A 23,458-nucleotide genomic window follows, 5' to 3' on the forward strand; every position below is an offset into this window, starting at 1 on the left:
GACTATCTAGTTTGGGAAGTAATGCAAAGAAATTTTTTATTTAAAATGTGAAAAATTAAAAAAAAAAAAAAAGAAATTGGTAATACTAATACTGAAGTAGCATGTATACAAAAGAAAGTATATAATGGAAAAAATAATTACCTAGAATTCAGAATATTTATATGGCCCACATGTGCTCCCACTACCTGATCATGTTGTTTTTGATAAAAGATTTCAATGATGACTACCTGTAAAATGTGATGATAAATTGTACCTTTCAGAAATATTATTAGGAAGATAAATGAAATCTTTGGACAATAGATATCATTTAAATATAAGAAATTACCATCACTGACAATTATTCCTAAAATATAAAAGTCAGATAATCAAAGAACAATCAGCATGTTAATAATATACTTACTGTTTAAGTCTTTCTGTGAATATATATTGAGTGAAATCTTTCATTGATGGAGCAAAGTACATAGTGTCCTTTATTTTAATACCTTTACTCTCGATGTGCTCTGAAGAATTAAATCGTAACACATAAAACGGATGTGCGACACGTCCAAATATCTCAAATATCTATAAAACAGAAGAAATAAAAGGCCTCTTTTAACATGTAAAATAATGATTCAGAAGTCAGCAATATTTTCTTTTTTAAAACCACTACTAATAATTGCTAAAACAAGGTAATTTTGTCAATGAGCAATAAAATAAACTTTTATATTTGAGCAACTAACTTTTATATTTGAGTCATTTTTGCATACACATAAAGTCTTCATATTTGATTATAAATGCATTTGTTTAGTCCAGATTTTCTTTCTGTGAATTTAAAACAGCCTATAACGAATTTGTTCTTGCCAGGTTCAAATTATTTTGGTGGTACTGCTGCTGCTGTGTGCCAATTCCGACCTATCGCGACCCTACAGGACAGAGTCGAACTGCCCCATATGATTTTCTAGGCTGAAATCTTTACAGGAGCAGATGGCCAGGTCTTTTCTCCCAAGGAGCCACTGGGTGGGGTTGAACCGCTGACCTTCTGGTTAGCAGTCGAGCACTTAACCACTGTGCCACCAGGGCTCCTTACTAGACATAAATTACAAAATGTTTTAAATTTTTTCTCATTTAAATTATAAGGTATAAGAAAAAGAATTATAATTGGTAACTTCTGAGAAATGAAATGCTGTCTGTCATTTGGAATCTTATTATATAGACTAACAGGATATATAAAAACAAGCTTTTGATTTAAGGGGTATTCTATCACCTAAGCTGTTTCCATAGAGCAACATTTTTTAAAAAATAAAACCACAACTCCTTCTTAGTCAAAAAGCAGCAGACTTGAAATTGAAAATTTCTTGTTTCTCAAAAACAAAAGCTGCTACAGACTTTAATTTTCTAGTAAAGGAGCCGTTTTTGGCATGAACCCATTATTTTATTTCTGAAAATGTTTTACGAATGAGAAAGGAAACTTCTCATTTTCAAATTCTTCTTAAAACAAATACATGGATTTAAAAAAAATAAAAAATATATGTATATTATAGAAAAGAGACCACAGCAAATGTTGTACTTTTTCAGACTTCTTCGTAAGAATAATTTTAAAACCAAAAAAAAACCAAACCCGCTGCCGTTCAGTCGATTCCAACTCATAGCAACCCTGTAAGGACAAAGTAGAACTGCCCCATAGAATTTCCAAGGTTGGAAATCTTTACGAAAGCAGGCTGCCACATCTTTCTCCCACAGAGCATCCAGTGGGTTCGAACCACTGATCTTTTGGTCAGCAGCTGAGTGCTTAACCACTGCGTCACCAGAGCTCCTAAAAATAACTTTAATGGCTACATATTACTCCTTTATGGATATAGTACAATTTATTTAACTTCTTGTATTACAGGGTATTTTGGGAGCTGCCAATATCTTCATTTAATAAATGACACCACGATGAACAGGTATCTTTATACGTAAGTCTCTGTATTTCACATTTCCTAAAAATTGATTTGTAAGAGGTGAAATTACTGGAGTCAAGAGTATAAATATGAACTGCACTACACAGCGTTTTCAAGGCTGTGACCTTTCAGAAGTAGACAGTCAGGGTTCTTCTAAGGCACCTCTGGGTGGATTCAAATTGCCAACCTTTTGGTTATTGTTGAGCACTTAACCGTTTGCTCTACCCAGAGACAATAAATTGTCTTTATCCTCCTTCAAAAAAAAAGTCTCAAACACATTTCACAATTTTTAAATTCCTTTGGTAAGTATAGATAAACTGATTATCTTAAAATTTAAACAGGAATAAAAGAAGATATTTAAAAAAGTTTCCTAAGAATCCATTAACACAGAGTAAAATTATCACTGTTAGTGATCTGGCACACGACAGGGCTGTTTCCTGGGAATTGCTTCCTGAATAGCCCAATTCCACTTTCTAACAGTGAAAAATGGTTTCCCTGCAGAAATTCCTCGCTAAATAAGGTTTATGTAACAAGCTAACTTAAGCAGCATTCAGAATTCTTGGACAAAAGCAAAGTGTAATTTTATCAATTTCTTTATGCTTTCTTGATTTTCTTCATTAATAAAAATGAAATACTCTAATCCATTGATTAGGTCAAACGAGTTCTTTCAATCTTCATGTGTACTACTATATTAAAAGCTCCCTCTACGTATACACAGCCCTGCATCAGTACAATATGGTGGCCTTTAGGAAGTTGCCACACATTACTAACCCAGATGCAGTATAAATTACTCTTTAAAAAGGATTGGTGAAATTTCTTATCCAATAATATTTGAGAGATAATAGATGTCACTGTTCTTTACTAACAAGCAACAACAAAAACAATAAATACCCAAAAGTAAATGCCCACAAGTAAATTCAAAGCAAATAACCAACAAATTTAATTCACATTATATAGGGAAAATAGGTAGCACAGGTTAGTTAATTTTTTTAAAAAAAAATTCCCAAAACTAAAGGAGTAAACATTAACAATGGAATGCATTCATGGTTTACCAAGAGGTATCAATCAGTATTAGGATCAAGGAGCAAAGCTAGACACATAAATCTGAGGTTACGCTCCCTAAATTAGCCAGGGAGTGGGAGGAAGAAGGGGGGATGGAAATGAATCAGACAAGAATCTCAATTTTGTTCCTTTTCGTTTTTGTGATTTTTAAGCAAGTTCTCTTAGTTTTAAAACAGAGATATCACTTTCTTGCAGGATTCCATTGCATTTAAAAAGATGAGGTACTTAAAATCTCTACCACTATGACTAATTACTACAGGTGATATTGAAGAGCAGAGGAGAAAGAAAAAATGTATACAATGGTTGTGATACTGATGGTAAAACTAATCCGGTGTCTATGTAAGGTACCTAATAATCTAAAAAAAGATGCATTTCATAGTCTGGTCACTAGTTTGTTTAACAGATACTTTCTAATCCGCCCCGACACAGCTGAAAATCATTTCTAAGTGTTTAGTTTTATAAGGAAGTATTTTTGAAACACGTCACTTCTCGCATTTACAAAGCGTCTCATGTAAAATTTGGGACACTGGTGGTGCAGTGGGTAGGAGCTCGGCTGCCAACCAAGGCCGGCAGTTCGAACCACCAGCCACTCCTCGGAAACCCTACGGGGCAATTCTACTCTGTCCTATAGAGTCTCTACGAGTCAGAATTGACTTGGGCAATGGGTTTGGTTTCCATGTAAAACTTAGAAAAAGATATGATTTTTTAATAAATTCTTTTTTCTTCTCTGAGGACAGCAAAAATGTCTTCTTTTTACCAGAACAGAAAACAGGATTCTCCTAAAGGAGTGGAGAGCTGCTTACAGCACAGACCTCCACTCACTTCTCATTCCTCTTCTCTCTCGCTCCTCTCTGAGGTGAAGGTGTATTACTACCTTCTTGTGAAAGTATTGAGAGTTTGTACTACACACGCAGTACTTCTTCCTCTAAATCAAAAGAACTAAGACGACCAACACTGGAACCAGAAATACTAGGCCTGGCTATCTGAAAGGAAAAACCAGTCAGCCTCATTCCTCGGCCATTAGCAAGTCTTCCTTCCCCTCTCAAATTTCCTCAAGAACTGCCAGAAAATATCAGATCTAGACTCTAATTAATTCTGCCACTGAGTCCTTTGAAATCCTAAGTGGCTAGCTGCTGTTTGGTAAATTGGCCTGTCACCTAAAAAAACATATGTAGATAGTGAAAGGTGGCAGCAAACTAGGATCCTGATAAACACCTGATCCTTTTCTAATGTCTATTAGAACGAAACAGTAGAAAAAGGCAGGAACAGGAAAAGTTACGTCAGTCTACTCAATAATATAGTTTAAAATATTTGCTTCTCTGATTAAATATACATTAATAATATTTCCTTGAACGATAAAAGAAGCCAACTGCTGCTAATCTGGGAAAAACTAAATCCTAGTAAGGTTTTGTTATGGACTGAATTGTATCTGCCAAGGTTTACTGGTGGAGTGAGGTACCTTCAGGCACTTATCAGCAGAGTTAAAGAGCTTTGGAATACCTGCCTGAGGAGGACAGACAACAGGCCAGCCCAAGGGTGCCATGGGCCAAGAGACCAAGGAACCAGGAAGCCGAAACTCAAGAGACAAGGAACACAGGAAACAGAGCTGCCTCAGTGTCAAACGGTAGGGCCACCACCTCTGGGGTCTCAAAGGGTGGAGCCACAGCCCCCTAGGTTTCAACGATTCAGATCTTCACCAACTCAGTTCCAGACTGTGGGGCTGCTGTTCAGGAGTGCCAGCAGGATGGGGCCAGATCCGCTGCCCCAAGCTGAGGAGGCAGGGCTGCCATGGCCAAGGGGCAGAAGAACAGGGCCTGCAGGGGCTGATGGGGTAGGGTTGTCACTCAGATGGACTAGGAGAATGGGGTCACTCAAATCTGAGGGATCAGAGATGCCATTCCAATGGGCCTGGAAGGCAAAGTGGAAGCCAAGGGCCAAGGGGTACCCACCCAGAATCTGGAAAATGTGGCCAACACCCAGAGTCTACAGGGAAGGGCCACTGCCTAAATAGTCTCAGAGAACAGAGGATTATTTTCAAGTCTTCAGGGCTAATGTAATGTGTTCTGCTGACTTTCTGGTGCCTGTTATCTCTTCTTTCCCTCCAATTTCTCCCATCTGTAATGAAAATGTCTAGCTTGTGTCTGTTCCACCACTGTACTTTGGAAACAGGTAACGTATTCTAGATTTCACAGATGAACAGGAATTTTTAGATTTTGGACTTAGAGTTGAATTAAGACTTTTGCTATGATATGATGGGGTGAACGTGTTTTATGTGTGGCAAAGACAAGAATTTTGGGGGGCCAAAGGGTGGAATGTTATAGATTGAATTGTATCCCCCCAAAAATGTGTGTCAACTTGGTAGGCCATGATTCCCAGTATTGGGTGATTGTGCACCATTTTGTCAGTTGATGTGATTTTCCTGTGTGTTGTAAATCCTACCTCTATGATGTTAAACAGACAGTTATGTCAATGAGGCAGGACTCAATCTACAGGATTAGGTTGTATCGTTAGTCAATCTCTTTCGAGATATAAAAGGGAGAAGTGAGCAGAGAGGAGATGGACTTCATGCCATCAAGAATGAAGAACCAGAGGAAGAGCGTGATCCTTTGAGCTGAGGTCCCTGCGCCTGAGAAGTTCCTAGACCAGGGAAGACTGATGACAAAGACCTTCCCCAACAGCCGACAAGGAGAGAAAGCCTTCCCCTGGAGCTGGCACCCTGAATTCGGACTTCTGGCCTCCTAGACTGTGAGAGAATAAATTTCTGTTTGTTAAAGCCATCCACCTGTCTTTCTGTTACAGCAGCACTAGGTAACTAAGACAGGTTTCTCCAAAGATGGCAGGTGGTTCCTTTCGTTTCAACTCAATATGCATTTACTTAGCACATATAATTTGCAGAGGATTGTCCTAGGCACAGCGGGGAATACAGAGGTCAATAAAACTCTGTCTCCACTGCTAAAAGGGGAACACTTGGTTGGTACTTATGATCCTAGAAGGCTTTATGACCTCTGCTGACTGCTCAGAATTGCCTGTATGCTCAGTAAAATATGTGGCCCTCCACATTATGGGCAGACATGCAGGGTTGTTCCATTAGTAAAATGTTAAAAAGGACCCAATCTTAATGGGTATTAATAAAGTACATGTATTCATAATTCCCCAGTACATGCTTATGGTGACACTTCTCTACTGTCACTGAAATCTTCTTCCACTTGAAAAAGATGCCACTCTTGAGCTTTCATCTGAGGAAGCCAAAGTCTGTAAAGTTTGAAAGCCACTACTCAAAGGCATTCACAAACCACAAAAGGTTAAGAACTACTACACTACAGAGAGTTACGTACGTAATCTGTCTCCTCCACTCAGCTGAGTAACTGGACGGTAAGGGATTATGTCCTATCCAATATGCAGACTCACTGCCTAGTGAAGTACCTGACAAACACTAGGAAAAGAATTCTGTACATGTGTATTTAACGACTCATATTGCAAAGAGTAATAGGCAGCATTAAACCAATTTACAAATAACATGGATATTGAAGAAAATCAAGAATATACCAAAACTTGAGAGCTCTAGATCCTCATCTACTAATATTAATAAACTCTTTTTTTGCTAGATACGGAAAGTTATAAAAATCAATCAACGAAGGAACAGAATAATTTCTAAATTTTGCCTGTTTTTAATTTGGGTTCCCCTTCCAGGCTGACTGTATGTCACATCTTTTTCTTTGTATTAAAATCTTATGATGGATAATTGTTTTGGGGCGGGGGGGGGGGAATCTATTGAATTGACAACTCCAATTGCACAATGTAAGCATTCTAAGGATTTGAGTTTTTTACAAACCTTTCCTGCTGCTTGTCGATCACTTCTAAAAATTACAGTCTCCTCATTAACTGGAGGTACGCTACTCATAGATTCAATTATTACTGAAAAATAAAGTACAACAGATTATTTTAAGATTTAATCAGAAGTTAATATATAATTTAAATGAGAATTGAGGATTTAATTCCAACATCACTTGAAATAAGATTTAAGATGGGATAACATACTGCAGTAACTGCTCCACTTGGGTAAAGAAAGTCTATTACCAAGTAGCACAGTAAAAAATGTAACAAAATTTTAATTACCCATTAGGGAGTCAACAAATTCAAGCTACATATCTTTCTCAAGCAATTCTAACCAAAAAAAAATGTAAACACATTTAGTCATAAGCCCTTATTTTAGAAGAAATTAGCTTCTGCCTCTAGGAAATCTTTTCTATAAAGCATTGATTACTTACTGATATATGATAAAAGGTTAAAGTAAAGGTTTTACAAAAGCATCTTCCTCTGAATAGCTGTAAGGATGACAGCACTCACAGTAATTTTTATCATTACATTGAACTTCCCTTCTATAAAAGCAAAAGCATTATCCCACCAGTCTAACATAATCTCTAATTGTTATGAGTGTCACAAATGTTAAAACATCCAATCTACCATTGCAGAGAAAAAAATATACCAAACACAATAAACTCTTAGGAAATTAGAGCATCAAGCAGGAATATTCTGCTACATTACATAAGTAATGCTGTGTCTACTTGCGAAATAAAATGGATTAGCTCAGATTAAAATTCATTCAGTGAATTTTATCTGTATCCCAATTAATCTCACCAGTTAGGACTTCTACATTCTAAATGTACACATAAGCAACACATCACAGGTCAGCACCTTCTGAGTTAGATCTGCTTATGCAATAAAGATGGTAAGTGTTTGGGACTGACTTGTGTCCCCCAAAAATATGTGTTGAAAATCCTAACCCCTGTACCTGTAGGTAGAGCCCTGGTGGCGCAGTGGTTATAAGAGCTCGGCTGCTAACCAAAAGGTCAGCAGTTCAAATCCACCAGCTGCTCCTCAGAAACCCTACGGGGCAATTCTAGTCTGTCCTATAGGGTTGCTAAGAGTCGGAAGCGACTTGACAGTAACGGGGTTGGTTTTGGTTTTATACCTATAGATAGGAGCTCTGGTGGAGCAATGGTTAAATGCTCTGCTGCTAACCAGAATGTCAATGGTTTGAATCCATCCAGTGGCTCCTCAGGAGAAAAGACCTGGCGATCTGCTCCCATAAAGACTGCAGCCTAGGAAACCCTATGGGGCTGTTTTACTCTGTCTTACAAGGTTGCTTTGAGTCAGAATCAACTCCAGGGCACACAACAGCAACAACACCTGTGGATGTAACCTCATCTGGGAATAAGGTTTTCTTCGTCATGTTAATGAGGCCATACCAGTATAGGGTGTGTCTTGAAACAATCACTTTTGAGACACAAAAGACAGATTAGGCACAGAAAAAGGCAGACAAAGGGAAGACCAACACTATCTGAAGATAAGGAATTCTCCCAGAGTGGACAGACAGCCTTCCCCTAGCGCTGGTGCCCTGAATTCAGACTCCTAGCCTCCTAAACTCTGAGAAAATCAATTTCTGTTCCATTAAAGCCACCCACTTATGGTATTTCCGTTATAGCAGCACGAAGAAACTAACATAATGAGTAAGAACTGATAATAACAGTAAGCCCAATTCATTCTCAATCATCTTTCCTCCCTTCCCACACAGTCAAATTGTATAAAAATTAAACATCACTTAATCCAACACCCTCATTTTCATAAGACAACAGGACTCAAGAGAATAACATTAGTCTGTGGCCAACTCTAGGAAGAGTTACCATCAAAACCTAGATCCCTAGTTCCAAAGCCCTTCTTATGACAACACAATTGCTGACTGTGTTGCTACAGCCCAGCAGATCTGTTCTCTTACTCTGGTTCTGTGTGCTAGGTTTGTGTGCTAGGTTCTGTGTGCTAGGCAGTTTCAAACAGCTGTGTGCAAATAAACTTACACTTTGTATCATACACTGAAAAAAATGTTCAAAGACTCTCAAACTAATAGTTGGAAAGTACAAGCTAGTAGTACGAGAGTCTTAATTTTATGAAGTCCCTCCATTTCTAACTAGTTCGATAATTTCTAATTAGTACTTGTTCTCAAATTAAAAAAAAAAAAAAAAATCAGCATAACATCTGGTAGAATTTCGGTGTTATACCAAATCCTCTCCTTTCAATTTTTGACTATTTAATTCATATTTTTTCCTAATATGCTGATACCTACTATATTTTCGATTTTGGTCCAAATAAAGTTGGATACTTTAGGCTTTCAAAAAAGAACAGTGTGCAAGAGTAGCATGTCCTGATATCAACTCATTAAATCTTTATTCCCACTAGGTTAGAAATTTTATTAATCTATTAGATGTGTTAGTCTACACAATATCTTTAAAGAACATTATTCCATGCGTATCATACAATTTACATGTTTTTCCTTGAGGATGGCCATAACAACTTAAAATTTTTCTATACTCATCAAGTCTAATAAATGCTCAACTCATAACATGTAATCTATTTGACTTATCTATTATATTATTAAATTCCATAAGTAACTCAAAAAAGAGTAAATGTAATGACTCAGGAATTTTAATAATTAAAATTTTTTGTAAAAATAATTTACTTTAATCAGAATTTTGATTAAATAAATGGAAAAAGAACAAAATTATTTAAGTATTTCTTTTAATATTGATAAGGACTATTAGAAATTGGATCAAAAGTTTCATTTCCACCACTAACTCATTATACAACTCATCATAAGCAAATGACTTGAATTTTTCTGTGTCTCTTAAATCCTGTAAACTAAGAGGACTGGCGGGCAATCTAGATCCTTTTCTCAGTTCATAAATTCTATGGTTTTGTGAAAGGGAAACAGCTTTTGCGAGGCTGAACATGACTGCCCTCATGCAGTCCACTACAGTTTCAATTCTTATGTACCCCCTGGCATGGAGCCACTATTATCCATTACCACTATAAAGCCTCTGTCCTCCACTGCAGAGTGTGAAGATCTGCTTTGGTCCTGCAGCCACACAGGACTCGCCTTTTCTGTAAGTCTCCCTAATAAAACTCCTTCCCAACATGCTAGAGGAGCTCACCTCTTTCTTCAGTCTCTTCACACTGTCCAGTTTTGGAGGCAAATTTCAAGTTACTGGTCCATGCTTGGACACTTTGTCAGCTCTAGTTCAATCTTCAAATCTAACTTGCTATGACAGTTTATGTTAGCTACATTCTACATTTCAGGAGCTCTCATATACCTACCACAAATCTTGGAGGTAAAAAAAAAAAAATCTATAATATACAGTTCCAGTATAACTCAATAGTTTCATATTTCTTACCCTTAATATTAAATCACGGAACATTATAATTTACCTGTTTATAAATTCCAATGTGATAGGCAGAATGACGACTCCCCAAAGGCAGCCATACCCTAATATCTGGAATTTTGTGAATATGCTAACTTAAATTTAAAAAAAAGGACTCTGCAAATGTGATTAAGGACAAGGATCTGGAGATGAGATTATTCTGGATTATCCAGATGTGCCAAAGCTAGTTACAAAAAAAAGAAAACCCAAAACCCATTGCCATCGAGTCAATTCCGACTCACAGTGACCCTACAGACAGAGTAGAACTGCCCCATAGGGTTTCCAAGGAGCAGCTGGTGGATATGAACTGCCAACTTTTAGGTTAGCAGCCGAGCTCTTAACCACTGCAACACCAGGTTTCCAAGCTAGTGACGAGAGTCCTAAAAGGCAGAGACCCTTTCCTGGCTTTGGTCAGAAAGAGATGTGAGCATGGAAGATGGGTCACTGAGATGCCACATCATTGGCTTTGAGAATACAGGAGGAGGGCCATGAACGAATAAATGCAGGCAGCCGTACGTTTTTGTTAAGATGCCACTGAGTTGATTCCGACTCATAGCAAGCCTATGTATAAAAGAACTAAACACTGCCCAGGCCTGAACTATCCTCACAATCATTGCTATGCTTGAGCCCATTTCTGCATCCACTGTGTCAATCCATCTCGTTGATGGTCTTCCTTTTTTTCACTGACCCTCTACTTTACCAACATGATGTTCTTCTCCAGGGACTGGCCCTACCGATAACATGTCCGAAGTACATGAGACCAAGTCTCACTATCTTCACTTCTAAGGAGCATTCTGGCTGTACTTCTTCCAAGACAGATTTATTTGTTCTTCTGGCAGTCCATGGTATATTCAATATTCTCTGCCAACACCATAATTCAAAGGCATTAATTCTTTTGTCTTCCTTATTCACCTTCCAGCTTTCGCATGCATAAGAGACGAATGAAAATACCATGGCTTGAGTCAGACGCACCTTAGTCCTTAAAGTGACATCTTTGCTTTACAACACTTTAAAGAGGTCTTTTGCATCAGATTTGCCCAGTGCAATACGCTGTTTGATTTCCTGACTGCTGCTTCCGTGGGCATTGATTGTGGATCCAAGTAAAATGAAACCCTTGACAATTTCCGTATTTTCTACATTTATTATGATTTGCTTATTGGTCCAGTTGCGAGGAGTTTTGTTTTATGTTAAGGTATAATCCATGTTGAAGGCTGCAGTCTTTGATCTTCATCAGTAAGCACTTCAAGTTCTCTTCATTTTCAGCAAGGAAGGTTGTGTCATCTGCATATTGCAGATTGTTAAAGAGTCTTCCACCTATCCTAATACCGTGCTGTTCCTCATATAGTCCCGTTTCTCAGATTATTTGCTCAGCATACAGACTGAATAAGTACGGTGAAAGGATACAACCCTCACGCACACATTTCCTGACTTTAAACTACTCAGTATTCCCTTATTCTGTTCTTACACCTGCCTCTTGGTCTACGTATAGGTTCAGCATGAGCACAATTAAGCGTTCTGGAATTCCCATTCTTCGCGATGTAATCATAATTTATTATGATGTACACAAATGAATGCCTCTGCATAGTTAATAATTAGTAAGCATTTTTCTGGTATTCTCTGCTTTCAGTTAAGATCCATCTGACAATTAGCAATGATATCTCTCATTACACGTCCTCTTCTGAATCTGGCTTGAATTTCTGCAGTTCCCTGTCAATGTACTGCTGTAACCATTTTTGAATTATCCTCAGCATAATTTTACTTGCATGTGATATTAATGATATTGTTCACTAATTTCTGCATTTTGTTGGATTGCCTTTCTTTAAAATAGGCACATACATGGATCTCTTCCAGTTGGTTGGCCAGGTAGTTTAGAAGCTGGAAAAGACAAGGAAACAGATTCTCCTATAGAGCCTCCAGAAAGAAACACAGCTCTGCTAAAACCTTGATTTTAGCCAGTGAGACCCGTGTCGGACTTCTAGCAGAAGTATAAGATAATAAATTTGCATCATTTTAAGCCATTATGTTTGTGGTAATGTGTTACAACAGCAATAGAAAACTAATACATTAAACTAAAGAAAATTCTGGAGAAAGCACGTCAGTAAAAGCAGACTTTTTTTATAAAGACAATGTATTTTTTTATATTACCTATTTAAGTGAAAACTGATTTTTTTCCTTTTAAACTTAATGACTATAAAATAAGGTACTATTATGTATTTCAAAGAAAATTCACTACTCATAAAGTTCTAGATTTAATTATTTGTGTACATTTGGATATAAACAAGAATATTATCTATAAAATTATTTACTTACCTAATTGCTCAATAATACTTGAAACCACCCCAAGAGGCTTTAATTCGATATCTTCAGGAATAATAATAGTGAGTTCTTCAACAGAAGGTAGTTCCTATAATACAAAACGCATTAATAGTCCCCCAGCTTCAAGAATTTAACTTAAAAAAAAAAAGGATATATCCTCTGTTTCAGTCTCTGAAGGTGTAGCGTAAGTGTTTATAGCATCTCTTTGATGTTATCTTTTATAGTGGTGGCACAGTGTTCTGAAGGCATTTCCCCCAACTCTAACATCTCCCACCTAACCCCTTCATCACCAATGGGATATACAGTTGCCCACCAACATTTTCTGCCTCTCAGGTTTCTTGAGAAGCTGCTTTCCCACTGACAGTACAATGCAGCCTTTAGGAGAGGACCTGCGTAACAGCTTGAAACCAAAGCAATGGGCGTGTGCTGTAAATTACTGTTTTTACAGGGTACTGTATGAGGGGTGTGCATTTTTAGCAGGAGAAATAGAAATTTTGAAAATTTTTATTTGATACACATATGTTTCACTGGATTCCAGGGTGGGGAGAGGCCTTCTGGGAGAAGAATTAGTAGGACAACCAATTTTCCACTGGACTGCAGGTAGGATTGTGGGAGGGGGTAAGAAAAAAAATCCACACTACCTGCCAAAAATTCAGACACTCAATGATCCAGCATGCTTCCACTAATGAAAACACATGGTATCAACAAAAAATCCAAAGCAGAAAATTACTGGGTGATGAAAGGGCTAAGTGATTCACTGGTTCTAGAGTATACACCCTAAATCCAGCTATACTAAGAACAAAGACATAAAGTACCATTTCAGATTTTTCCAATCACACTTGAACAACACACACAAAAAAACCACTATTGTTAAGGAATCCAGGGTAAAGGAAAGAAACAACTTACACAGTAATTCCCAGGGACATTCCATTTGAAAAGAAATAATTCTACTAGTAACTATAATTTTCCCCCAGGAGAGTTCTCTCTTTTATCTGTTTTGTTTATTTGGTTAATTAATTTGGGATTAAATAGTTGAACAAACAGAAGCAGCAAGAATCTTTTCTGGGCCTGTGTGGAGAAGCCATGAGTGTCTAGCTTCTTCAGGAAAAAAAGGAAATTGACACCTGTTAGCCAAAAACAGAATTCCTGGAAACAGAATGTAGGTTTCAACCCATAAAAGCTGTAAAGATGTTAAAAATTTAGTTAAAAACTAAATTTCTTTACACCTGAAGATTTCTTCACCAACTCTTTCTGACCCAAGATGTGAGGTAGGTATATGAGAAGTGCTTAACAGCCACATAGCTGACCCCTGTTAGCAGCCATTTTGTGTCCTTAAGAATACTATGGATATATAAAGAATTAACTATTACACAAAATATGCAAGCGAGAGCAATAAATGAAATGTGCCTTGTACAATTCCAGATTGAGAGTCTGTTATGGTGTTTGTTTTGGAAAGTCCAATTAAGAAAATCAATGTATTTGTTTTGTGAATGAAAGACGTTCTGGAGACTGGATCAAGGGAGAACAGATCTACTTGTTCTTTCTAAATTAGCATTCTAGGAAAGGGAAAGTGGATGAATGGGGAAGAAATATCCCTAACTCCATTAATTCTGTATCAAGAATTCCCCCAAGGGATGTGCTTACTCTGAGGATTTTGGGAAGGTTCGAAGAGGGAGAAGGCTCAAAAGGAAGTTCCTTGGTTCACCATGTCAGACTGAGCAATATAAGATCTTGTCTTGTTTCGATCTCAGTTCAAATATCACCTTCTCTTCCCTAACTACTAAATCTAAAGTAATGCACTACTACTACTCTTTATCAAATTCCCCTGCCGATTTTCTTTCTCTTAAACATATTATTATCTAGTATTATACTTACTTAACATGCATTTTCCTAACTACAATGTAAATTCAACAATAATTAAGACCTGGTTAGCCTTGCTCACTGCTACAGCACCCAGAACAATGCCTAGCACAGAGTAGGTGCTTAGTGTACATTAATTAAATGAATTGACCTACCTCATCAGACATGACAGTCCAAGTTAAAAAACCACAGAAGAGGTCATAGGTTTTCTTAGTCAGAGCAGAAATCAGATAATGAAAACTGAATCCCTAGAATTCAATGAAGAATTCTAAAGTAACGTAAAGAACGTCAACCCAAAAAGAAAGGTAAATATAAGGAAGCTTAATTGCACAGGACGGATGCAGAGATACCTCTGATTAGCAGCAGAAACATTATTACAATTATTAGATTAACACCTGGCACAGAAGCTGCCTGGTTAAGAGATGGATAAATCTCCTCAGTCTCATAATCTCCTTTAAGGAAATAAAAATCAATCACTTTGCTTTTCCATGTGTAGAGAAAAGGGTGTGTATATGTGATGGAGAAAGAAAAAAACACACAGACACACCAATAAGGAAAAAGCGGCCAGAACACATACTGGGGGACACTACCACTTTGACAGTGTATATAAGGGTATAAAGAATCAGAAGTAAAAGGCACAGTGGTAAACTACAAAACTGAAGTAGACGTGATGAGGAAGTCCTGGGATAGAAAGACCTTCTCCAGCATAATAAGCAAAAACCAAGTGTAACTGAAAATAAACGACATAAAGGTTATTTACTGCAGGTAAGAAAAATTGAAGGAGCCTGGATTATCCTATCACTGTCATGGAAAGTGGAAGGAGTGGGTGAGAAGAAACACTTTTATTCTGCATTATCCAATACTCGACACTAACCATATTTGCCTATTTAAATTTAAATTCATTAATTAAAATTAAATAAAATTAAAAATGCAGTCTTCAACGGCACTAGCCACATTTCAAGTGCTCAGTAGCAACAGTATTAAGCCAGCATGGACAGACAAGGTTTCCATCGCTGCAGAAAGATCTACTGGACAGCACTACTTTACATCCTCATACCCTGTTACAAAGCATATACCCAGGCATTTATACCAACCTATTTTCAACCATTAACACAGGTATAATTTTAAGACCACATTCTAATAACATGAAGGCACCTTGATGGCATAATGGTTAAGCACTCAGCTACTAACCAAAAGGTCGGCAGTTCGAACCCACCAGCCACTCTGCGGGAGAAAAGAGTTGGCAATCTGCTCCCGTAAAGATTGTAGCCCAGAAAGCCCTCTGGGGCAGTTCTATTCTGTCACATTGGGTTGCTGTGAGTAAAAAATCAACTTAGCAGCACCTAACAATAACACAATAACATGTACCACAGCACTATAAAATTTTAATGCTAACCTGAATACTCCACTGGAGAAAAAAAGATTTGTGATAAGTATCTATTTTCCTCACTGCTATTTCCCAAAATTAAAATGAAACTAAAAACCTGTTTGGATGAACATTACCTAGAACTAGAGATAAAAAATTATGTGTCAATTAAATAGGATAAATGTTATAAATGTTTACTGGTTCAAAGTAAAAGAACAGTAAAAATAGTTTTGTTGGACATACTCATTTAGTACTTCTCCATGTAATAATGAAGGGTAGTAAAGCAAAGGGAGAAAAACATTCCATTCACATCATCAGCAAATGAAAAAGTGGCACGAAACTAATAATCTCTATAAACACACGACAGCATTTGGCAAATGAAGTACTGAAATTCAAAATATTAAAGAAACTCATTCATTTATTTCTTGCACAGTCTACATTCAAGAGGTAATACGATCCAAAAAAACACAATGTAAGAAAACTTACATCAGATGATACAGTCATCCTTCACCATGACAAAATATGCTACATTATCCTAGAAACTAAACAATCAAAGAACTCCCATGATCAGATTCCAACATTGCCACACCGGTGTCCACAAATACTAAAAACACAGCACACTGGAATCTGTTACTAGTTCTGCATGTGTCCCTCCCCACGTGGACCAACCCAGGCAAGTCACTTTCTTTCTGCGTTTATCAGTTTTTCTTTTCTCTTCCTATAAATAATGATGTGGGGAAGCTGAACTAAAGTTCTGAATAGTTAATACAATCGGCTACCAAGACAATCAAAAAAAAAAAAAAAACAAACTCCTGGAAGTAAAAAAGAAAGACAGAGACTCAAAATAATTACTATGACGCTGTGATAATAACCAAAAACCAAACCATTTGCTGTGGAGTTGATTCCAACTCATAGCGACCCTACAGGACAGAACAGAACTGCCCCAAGGGTTTCCAAGGAGCGGCTGGATTCAAACTACCAACCTTCTGCTTAGCAGCCGAGCTCTTAACCACTGTGCCACCAGGGCTCCTTTGTGATTGATAGATACTCATACCATTACAGAAATGCAAGATCCTAACCCTATTTCTGGACTAGCAAGAAAGAGCAATTATTATCTGTGTTATAAGAATATTACTACATTCTGATTCCCTAAAATCTGTATGGTCTACAAAGTTACTCAGTTAAGCAAAATATCCAAATGAGAAGCACATAACATTAAAAATTCACCCTATTAAAATTAAGTTGTAGATGCACCAGTAAAAAAAAATGGTTGTCTAAGATTCCAGCACAAAAATGACTGTCTTAGCAGACAACATTCATATTGTATAAAAGACCTTGACTTCTCTAGCTCTTCTGAGGGTTTAACATTGGGCAAGAAAAAAACATCAGTACAGTCATCCCTCCATATTCACAAGTTCAACATCCACAGATTCAACCAACCACGGATGGAAAATGTTCGAAGGAAAAAGAAGTTCCAAAAAGCAAAACCTGAATTTGTCATGTGCCGAGCACTGTGCTGAATCCCCGTCAATGAAGTGCTGCTGTGCAGGCATCCCCTGCTGTAGCCTCCCGCCATCTCACAGCTCCTCAAGTGTTTGAGCATCATTCGCCTCGCATCACCTGCATTCGCTACTTGTGTTGTGAGCACCCTTTGTTTCTGTGAAAAATGGCTCCTAAAAAGCACTGAAGTGGTCAGAGCAATTCCTCAAAGGCTAAAAGGAGCCTGAAGTGCTATTTACATAGCACTTTGTGAGTCAGAATCAACGGTAACAGGTTTGGCTTCTTTGTTTGGTTTTGGTTTTACAACTATTTACATAGCATTTACATTGTATTAGGTAAGTATAAGTAATCTAGGGATGATTTAAAGTATACAAGAGGCTGTGCACAGCTTATATGCAAACACTACATCGTTTTATATAAGGGACGAGCACCCGTGGACTTTGGTATTGGAGGGGGTCCTGGAACCAATCCCCTGCAGATACCGTGGGACAACTGCAATGTAATAATCTTCTGGGGCAAAATGATCTAAACCGGAACCCTGATTTGAATTTTCACTCACAAATACAGAAAAGGGGCAGCAGAGGATGGTGGGGAAGGAATCAAATATTCCAAAAGGAAATAATCCTTTTTGGTGCTAGTTTGGGGAGAATTGAGAAAAGTCAGGAAGGTGGAATGAAATTTCCTAACCACTTTCCTCCTCGTATTACCCAAGAACAGAGGACATGCCCGTGACTGGCAATTACTTGATACTATCAGGTGAGCCTTCACTCTTCAGATACGGTTGGGAAGTAGCGTCCAGTACTTCCAGCCATTATATACGACACTAGACTTAGATTCAGACTAGTTCATTAAATAGTTTCACCTAAACATGGAAGAACTTTTCTGAAGTCTCTCTTTTTTATTATTCTAATGCATATAATGTTCGCATCCTGTTTTTCTCTAAAATTTCTGTCACAGACACAAAGTTCTTAAGAACACCTTCAAAAACAGACTCATATAAATATAAAACTAAAATAAAATTACAATATCTCTCAATAAGAAAAAGCCTCCAGTGATGAATATAACTTTTACATTAACTAAGGAGTCCATACTTCATCAAATCTAAGAAACTGACTTTATATACCACTTAGACAAAAGCACTGCCAAATGTAAAATATCATCATTAGCCCCAATTTCAGAAATGTTAAAAAGTGAAAATATTATTGACAATATCAGCTGTATGGATGATAATGAATAAACAAATAAACTAGTATTTCCAGAGTCCTCACTAAGTAACCAACACTGGTAATACACTTGATCCTTCCTAGAGAGAGTTCACAATCTCTTCACCTTGTCACCTTTCATACACATAATCCTATGCATCTTTCAATGCTCAGCTGAAGCCATGATGCCTTCCTTGACCACTGCCAGTCAATCATATTGCTTACGTCCCTTACCATCCACCTGGCATTCAATCATGAACTCTCTGGTGTCATTCTGCTTTCAGCACTGAGTACCTATGCTCATTTTCCAGCTAGATTCCTCTTTAACAGACATTCACCTGTATCCTCGAAAACAATCAGCAGAACTCATTAAGACTACTAGGGAAAAAGGGAATCAATAAATGGAATGCTTCTCTGTAACAATAATCATATATATGTATATATACACAGGACATACATACATACTCTACTTAATAAATCAAAAGTATTTCCTTGAAGTTTAAGGGATCATTTGTGCTTGATGTGTTGTTGAAATAGTTATGTATAATAAAGCACAAAATTTTAATTTTTTAAAAAATCTGAACATAAATTCTTGATAAATGGTCTACACGAACATATACATTCATGTATATATATATTTGGGAGGGGAGATATCGACCATCCCACTAGGTGGTACAAAACTGTTAACGTGCTTGGCTGCTAACAGAAAAAGGCTGGAGGTCTGAGTCCACTCAGAGGCGCCTTGGAGAAAAGGCCTGGAGATCTACTTGTGAAAAATCAGTCATTGAAAACCCAATGGAGCACAGCCCTACTCTGACACACATGGGGTCACCATGAGTTGGAGTCAACTCTATGGCAAGTGTGTTTCTGATGGGTGTACACACACACACGCGCGCGCGCGCGCAAGAACTAACGAGGGGACCTTTCCTAATCTTGTGTAGTATCAGATCAAATACTAAGTGTGAATTAGGTGAAAACATTCTCCATCCCAATTGTTTTTAATTCTTTCTTTTTTCCTCCTTTCACTTTCTCTTCACTTCTATCCCCCCCATTTGCTCATTCAAGGAGCCCCGGTGGCGAAATGGTTAAGCACTCAGCTGCTAACCAAAATGTTGATGGTTCGAACCCACCAACCACTCTACAGGAAAAAAGACTGGGCGATCTGCTCCCATAAAGATTATACTCTAAGAAACCCTATGGGGCAGTTCTATTCTGTCCAAAACGGTTGTCACGAGTTGGAATCGACTCGACCGCACACAACATTTGCTCATTCGTTATCTTAACATCTAAAAAATGTATCTGGATTTTCTCTCTACTATGACATAAGGGTTCTCTTTCATAAAGGAACACATGGAAGCTTAAAGTTTGACTTCTATAACTTAAATGTACGTCATGGTTTGAATTATGTCCCCCCAAAAACTGTGCATCTATTTGGCTAGGCCATCATTCCTGGTACTGTGTGATTTTCCTGTATGTTGTAAACCTGCCTCTGTGATGTTAATGAGGGAGGATGGGTGGCAGTTGTGTTGGTAAGGCAGGACCTGATCTACAAGACTGGATTATGTCCTGAGGCAGTCTCTTGAGATATAAAAGACAGAAGTGAGCAGTGAGACAGGGGGACCTCATACCATCAAGAAAGCAGTGCCAGGAGCAGAGCGTGTCCTTTGGACAGGGGTCCCTGTGCGGAGAAGCTCCTAGTCTGGGGGAACACTGACGAGAAGGCCGAGAGAGAGAAAGCCTTCCCCTGGAGCTGACACCCTGAATTTGGACTTTTAGCCTACTTTAACTATGAGGAAATAAACTTCTCTTCGTTAAAACCATCCACTTGTGGTGTTTCTGTTACAGCAGCACTAGATGACTAAGACAATGTATCAAGCATGTATGCATGTGAAGGTAAGACTGAAGAATGGGTTTAGCAGATAAACCAGAACGCAAGCAGAGGATTCTCATTTCAACTTTTTAAATTTTGTTAATGTCTGAAGGAGCCCTGGTGGTGCACTGGTTAAGAGCTCGGCTGCTAACCAAAAGGCTGGCAGTTCGAATCCACCAGTGGCTCCTTGGAAACCCTATGGGGCAGCTCTACTCTGTCCTACAGGGTATCTATAAGTCAGAATCAACTGACGGCAGCAGGTCACGTCTGAAACAATCTTCCTCCAGATGCTGAAGGCTTTCTCCCTTTCTTCTCAAGATCTCTACCCAAAGTCCCCCTCTCAAGCGAGGGCTCCCATTCCCCAACACCAACACACTATATCCCCCTGAAAACCAAAACCAAACCCACTGCCATGGAGTTGATTCTGACTCATGGCGACCCCAAGTGTGTAGAGCAGAACTATGCTCATAGGGTTTTCGAGGCTATGACCTTCCAGAAGCACACTGCCAGACCTTTCTTCCAAGAGCCTTTGGGTGGATTCAAACCACCAACCAAAAGGTTAGTGGTCAACTCCTTAACCATTTGTGCCACCCAAGGACTCCTTACCCTACTTTATTTTTCCATTTCGCTTATCTAACCTATATTTACACATTTGCCAGTTCACTATCTCCTTGTCATGGATTGAACTGTGTCCCCCAAAAATATCTGTCAACTTGGCTAGGCCATGATTCCCAGTATTGGGTGACTGTCTACCATTTTGTCATCTGATGTGATTTTTCCTATGTGCTGTAAATCCTGCGTCTATAATGTTAATGAGATGGGATTAGAGGCAGTTATGTTAATGAGGCAGGACTCAATCTACAAAATTAGATTGTGTCTTAAGTCAGTCTATTTTGAGATATAAAAGAGAGAAGTGAGTAGAGAGACAGGGGGACTTCATACCACCAAGAAAGTAGTGTCAGGAGCAGAGTGCATCCTTTGCACCCGGGGTTCCTGCACAGAAAAGCTCCTAGACCAGAGGGAAATTGATGACAAGGACCTTCCTCCAGAGCCAACAGAGAGACAAAGTCTTCCCCTGGAGTTGATATCCTGAATTCGGACTTACAGCCTACTAGACTGTGAGAATAAACTTCTGTTTGTTGGAGCCACCGACTTGCGGTAGTTCCGTTATAGGAGCACTAGATGACTAAGACAAAATTTGGTACTGAGAGAGTAGGGTGCTGCTCTGACAGATACCTAAAATGTGGAAGCAGTTTTGAAACTGTGAATGGATAGAGGCTGGAAGAGTTTTAAGGTGCCTAACAGTAAAAGCCTACACTGCCATGAAAAGACTGTTGGGGAATTATGGACATCAGACAATTCTGGAGAGGACTCGGAAGTGAGCAGAGAAACGAGAAACGGCAACAGCAGAATCAGGAGACCAGCATGAGACAGCACAGGAGCCCACCCACCGCGCAACAGAGTTGAGAGATGGTATTCTACTTCCTAGGGAAAGACAATAAAGCCGCACAGCAGGGTTACCAATTTTATCTCTGAAGTGAAAGCTTTCCTTAGAAAGCCTGCTCATTTTATTCCTCCTCATTCAAACATTCATTCTACTCCACCTAGTCAAACTCTTCAAGGTCTAACTGAAGTCCAATTTTCAAAGGGAAACGCTCCCAACAATTTCAGTCTTTATGGATCTCTTACCAGTGCATCAACTCCCACTTCAGAATAAATAACAACACATATGTGCCACTGTCATGGATTTAATTACGTCCCCCAAAAACGTGTGTATCAATTCAGCTGGGCCATGATTCCCAGTATTGTGTGGTTGTCCTCCATTCTGTGATTGTAATTTTATGTTAAAGAGGATTAGGGTGGGACTGTAACACCCTTACTAAGGTCACATCCCTGATCCAATGTAAAGGGAGTTTCCCTGGGGTGTGGCCTGCACCACCTTCTACCTTACAAGAGATGAAAGGAAAGCAAGCAGAGAGTAGCGGACCTCAAACCACCAAGAAAGAAGCACTGGGAGCAGAGCGCATCCTTTGGACCTGGGGTTCCCGTGCAGAGAAGCTCCTAGTCCAGGGGAAGATTGATAAGAAGGCCAATAGAGAGAAAAAGTCTTCTCCTGGAGCTGATGCCCTGAATTTGGACTTTTGGCCTACTTTACTGTGAGGAAATAAATTATCTTTGTTAAAACCATCCACTTGTGGTCTTTCTGTCATAACAGCACTAGATGACTAAGACAGCCATCCTATGTGCTAGGTACGGCACTGCCAGCTGCCGGTAAAAGCTGACCACAGTCCTCAACTTCAGAGAGCTTACAGCACAGCAAGTGGGGAAGACAGACACACATATTACTAGAGTCAGAGATACGCACAGGGTATTGTGAAAATACACAAGAACAGTATGCCCAACCTGGACACCCAAGGAAGCCTTCCAATGGGCCATGATACAGAAACCTGTGCTAAACATGAGTCCATCTGACTTTCCCCCCTTTGCTTTTTCTGCCTAAATGTCTGAATTCTTACTGGATATTTATTAAAGGTCATTTCAAAGACATTTCAAAGTCTTAATTAAAAATGAATTTGATAAATTAGTCCCTATTGTTTTCTTCCCCCAAAACCACAAATGCCTTACTTAACATTTTACAATTATGACTGCAGTGAGTATGGAGATGAAAAATGGACAATGCTTCAATAAGAATACTAATAGGGATAATAATAATTGTCTAAAACAATAAAATATGTTGGAATTTAGCATTCTACATGAGATTTTTGTGGAATATGGTGTGTTCCTCCTTTAACCCACAAATTTAGATTTAATTTTAATTTTACAGAAACTTTGGCATGTTTTAATTTTGAGTATTTTTTGGTGCCACTTGTTGAATTCTCAACATTATTAAGAGCACTGCATCCTTATACAGGCTCAAATTTGTGTTTTTCTTTTGCATTTACTAAAAATCTTGCTTCTGTTAAGTAATCCAAATGTCAGTTCTATCAAATATCTTTGAAGTATCTAATCTATTAGTTCATAATGATTTTTAAATTGAGCTCATATTCTTATTAAGCTATTCTATAGCTTGAAACACTTGTGGGGAATTTCTAATTTTCCATGGTTGTTTT

The 23,458-nt window shown here is 38.3% G+C and overlaps 1 protein-coding gene across 1 annotated transcript in view; it reads right to left on the bottom strand.

The window, feature by feature from the left end:
* Window positions 1–23,458, bottom strand: part of NAF1 (nuclear assembly factor 1 ribonucleoprotein) — a 65,170-nt gene that overhangs the window by 12,629 nt on the left and 29,083 nt on the right. Inside the window, exons 3-5 of the mRNA XM_004382056.2 lie at window positions 12,545–12,638; window positions 6,814–6,896; window positions 401–561 (exon numbers count right to left, since the gene is read on the bottom strand). Coding sequence (XP_004382113.1) covers window positions 401–561; window positions 6,814–6,896; window positions 12,545–12,638 — 338 coding nt within the window. The remainder of the gene's footprint in view (window positions 1–400; window positions 562–6,813; window positions 6,897–12,544; window positions 12,639–23,458) is intronic.

This window comes from Trichechus manatus, unplaced genomic scaffold (genome assembly GCF_000243295.1).
Source record: "Trichechus manatus latirostris isolate Lorelei unplaced genomic scaffold, TriManLat1.0 scaffold00089, whole genome shotgun sequence".
NCBI classification, from domain to species: domain Eukaryota; kingdom Metazoa; phylum Chordata; class Mammalia; order Sirenia; family Trichechidae; genus Trichechus; species Trichechus manatus.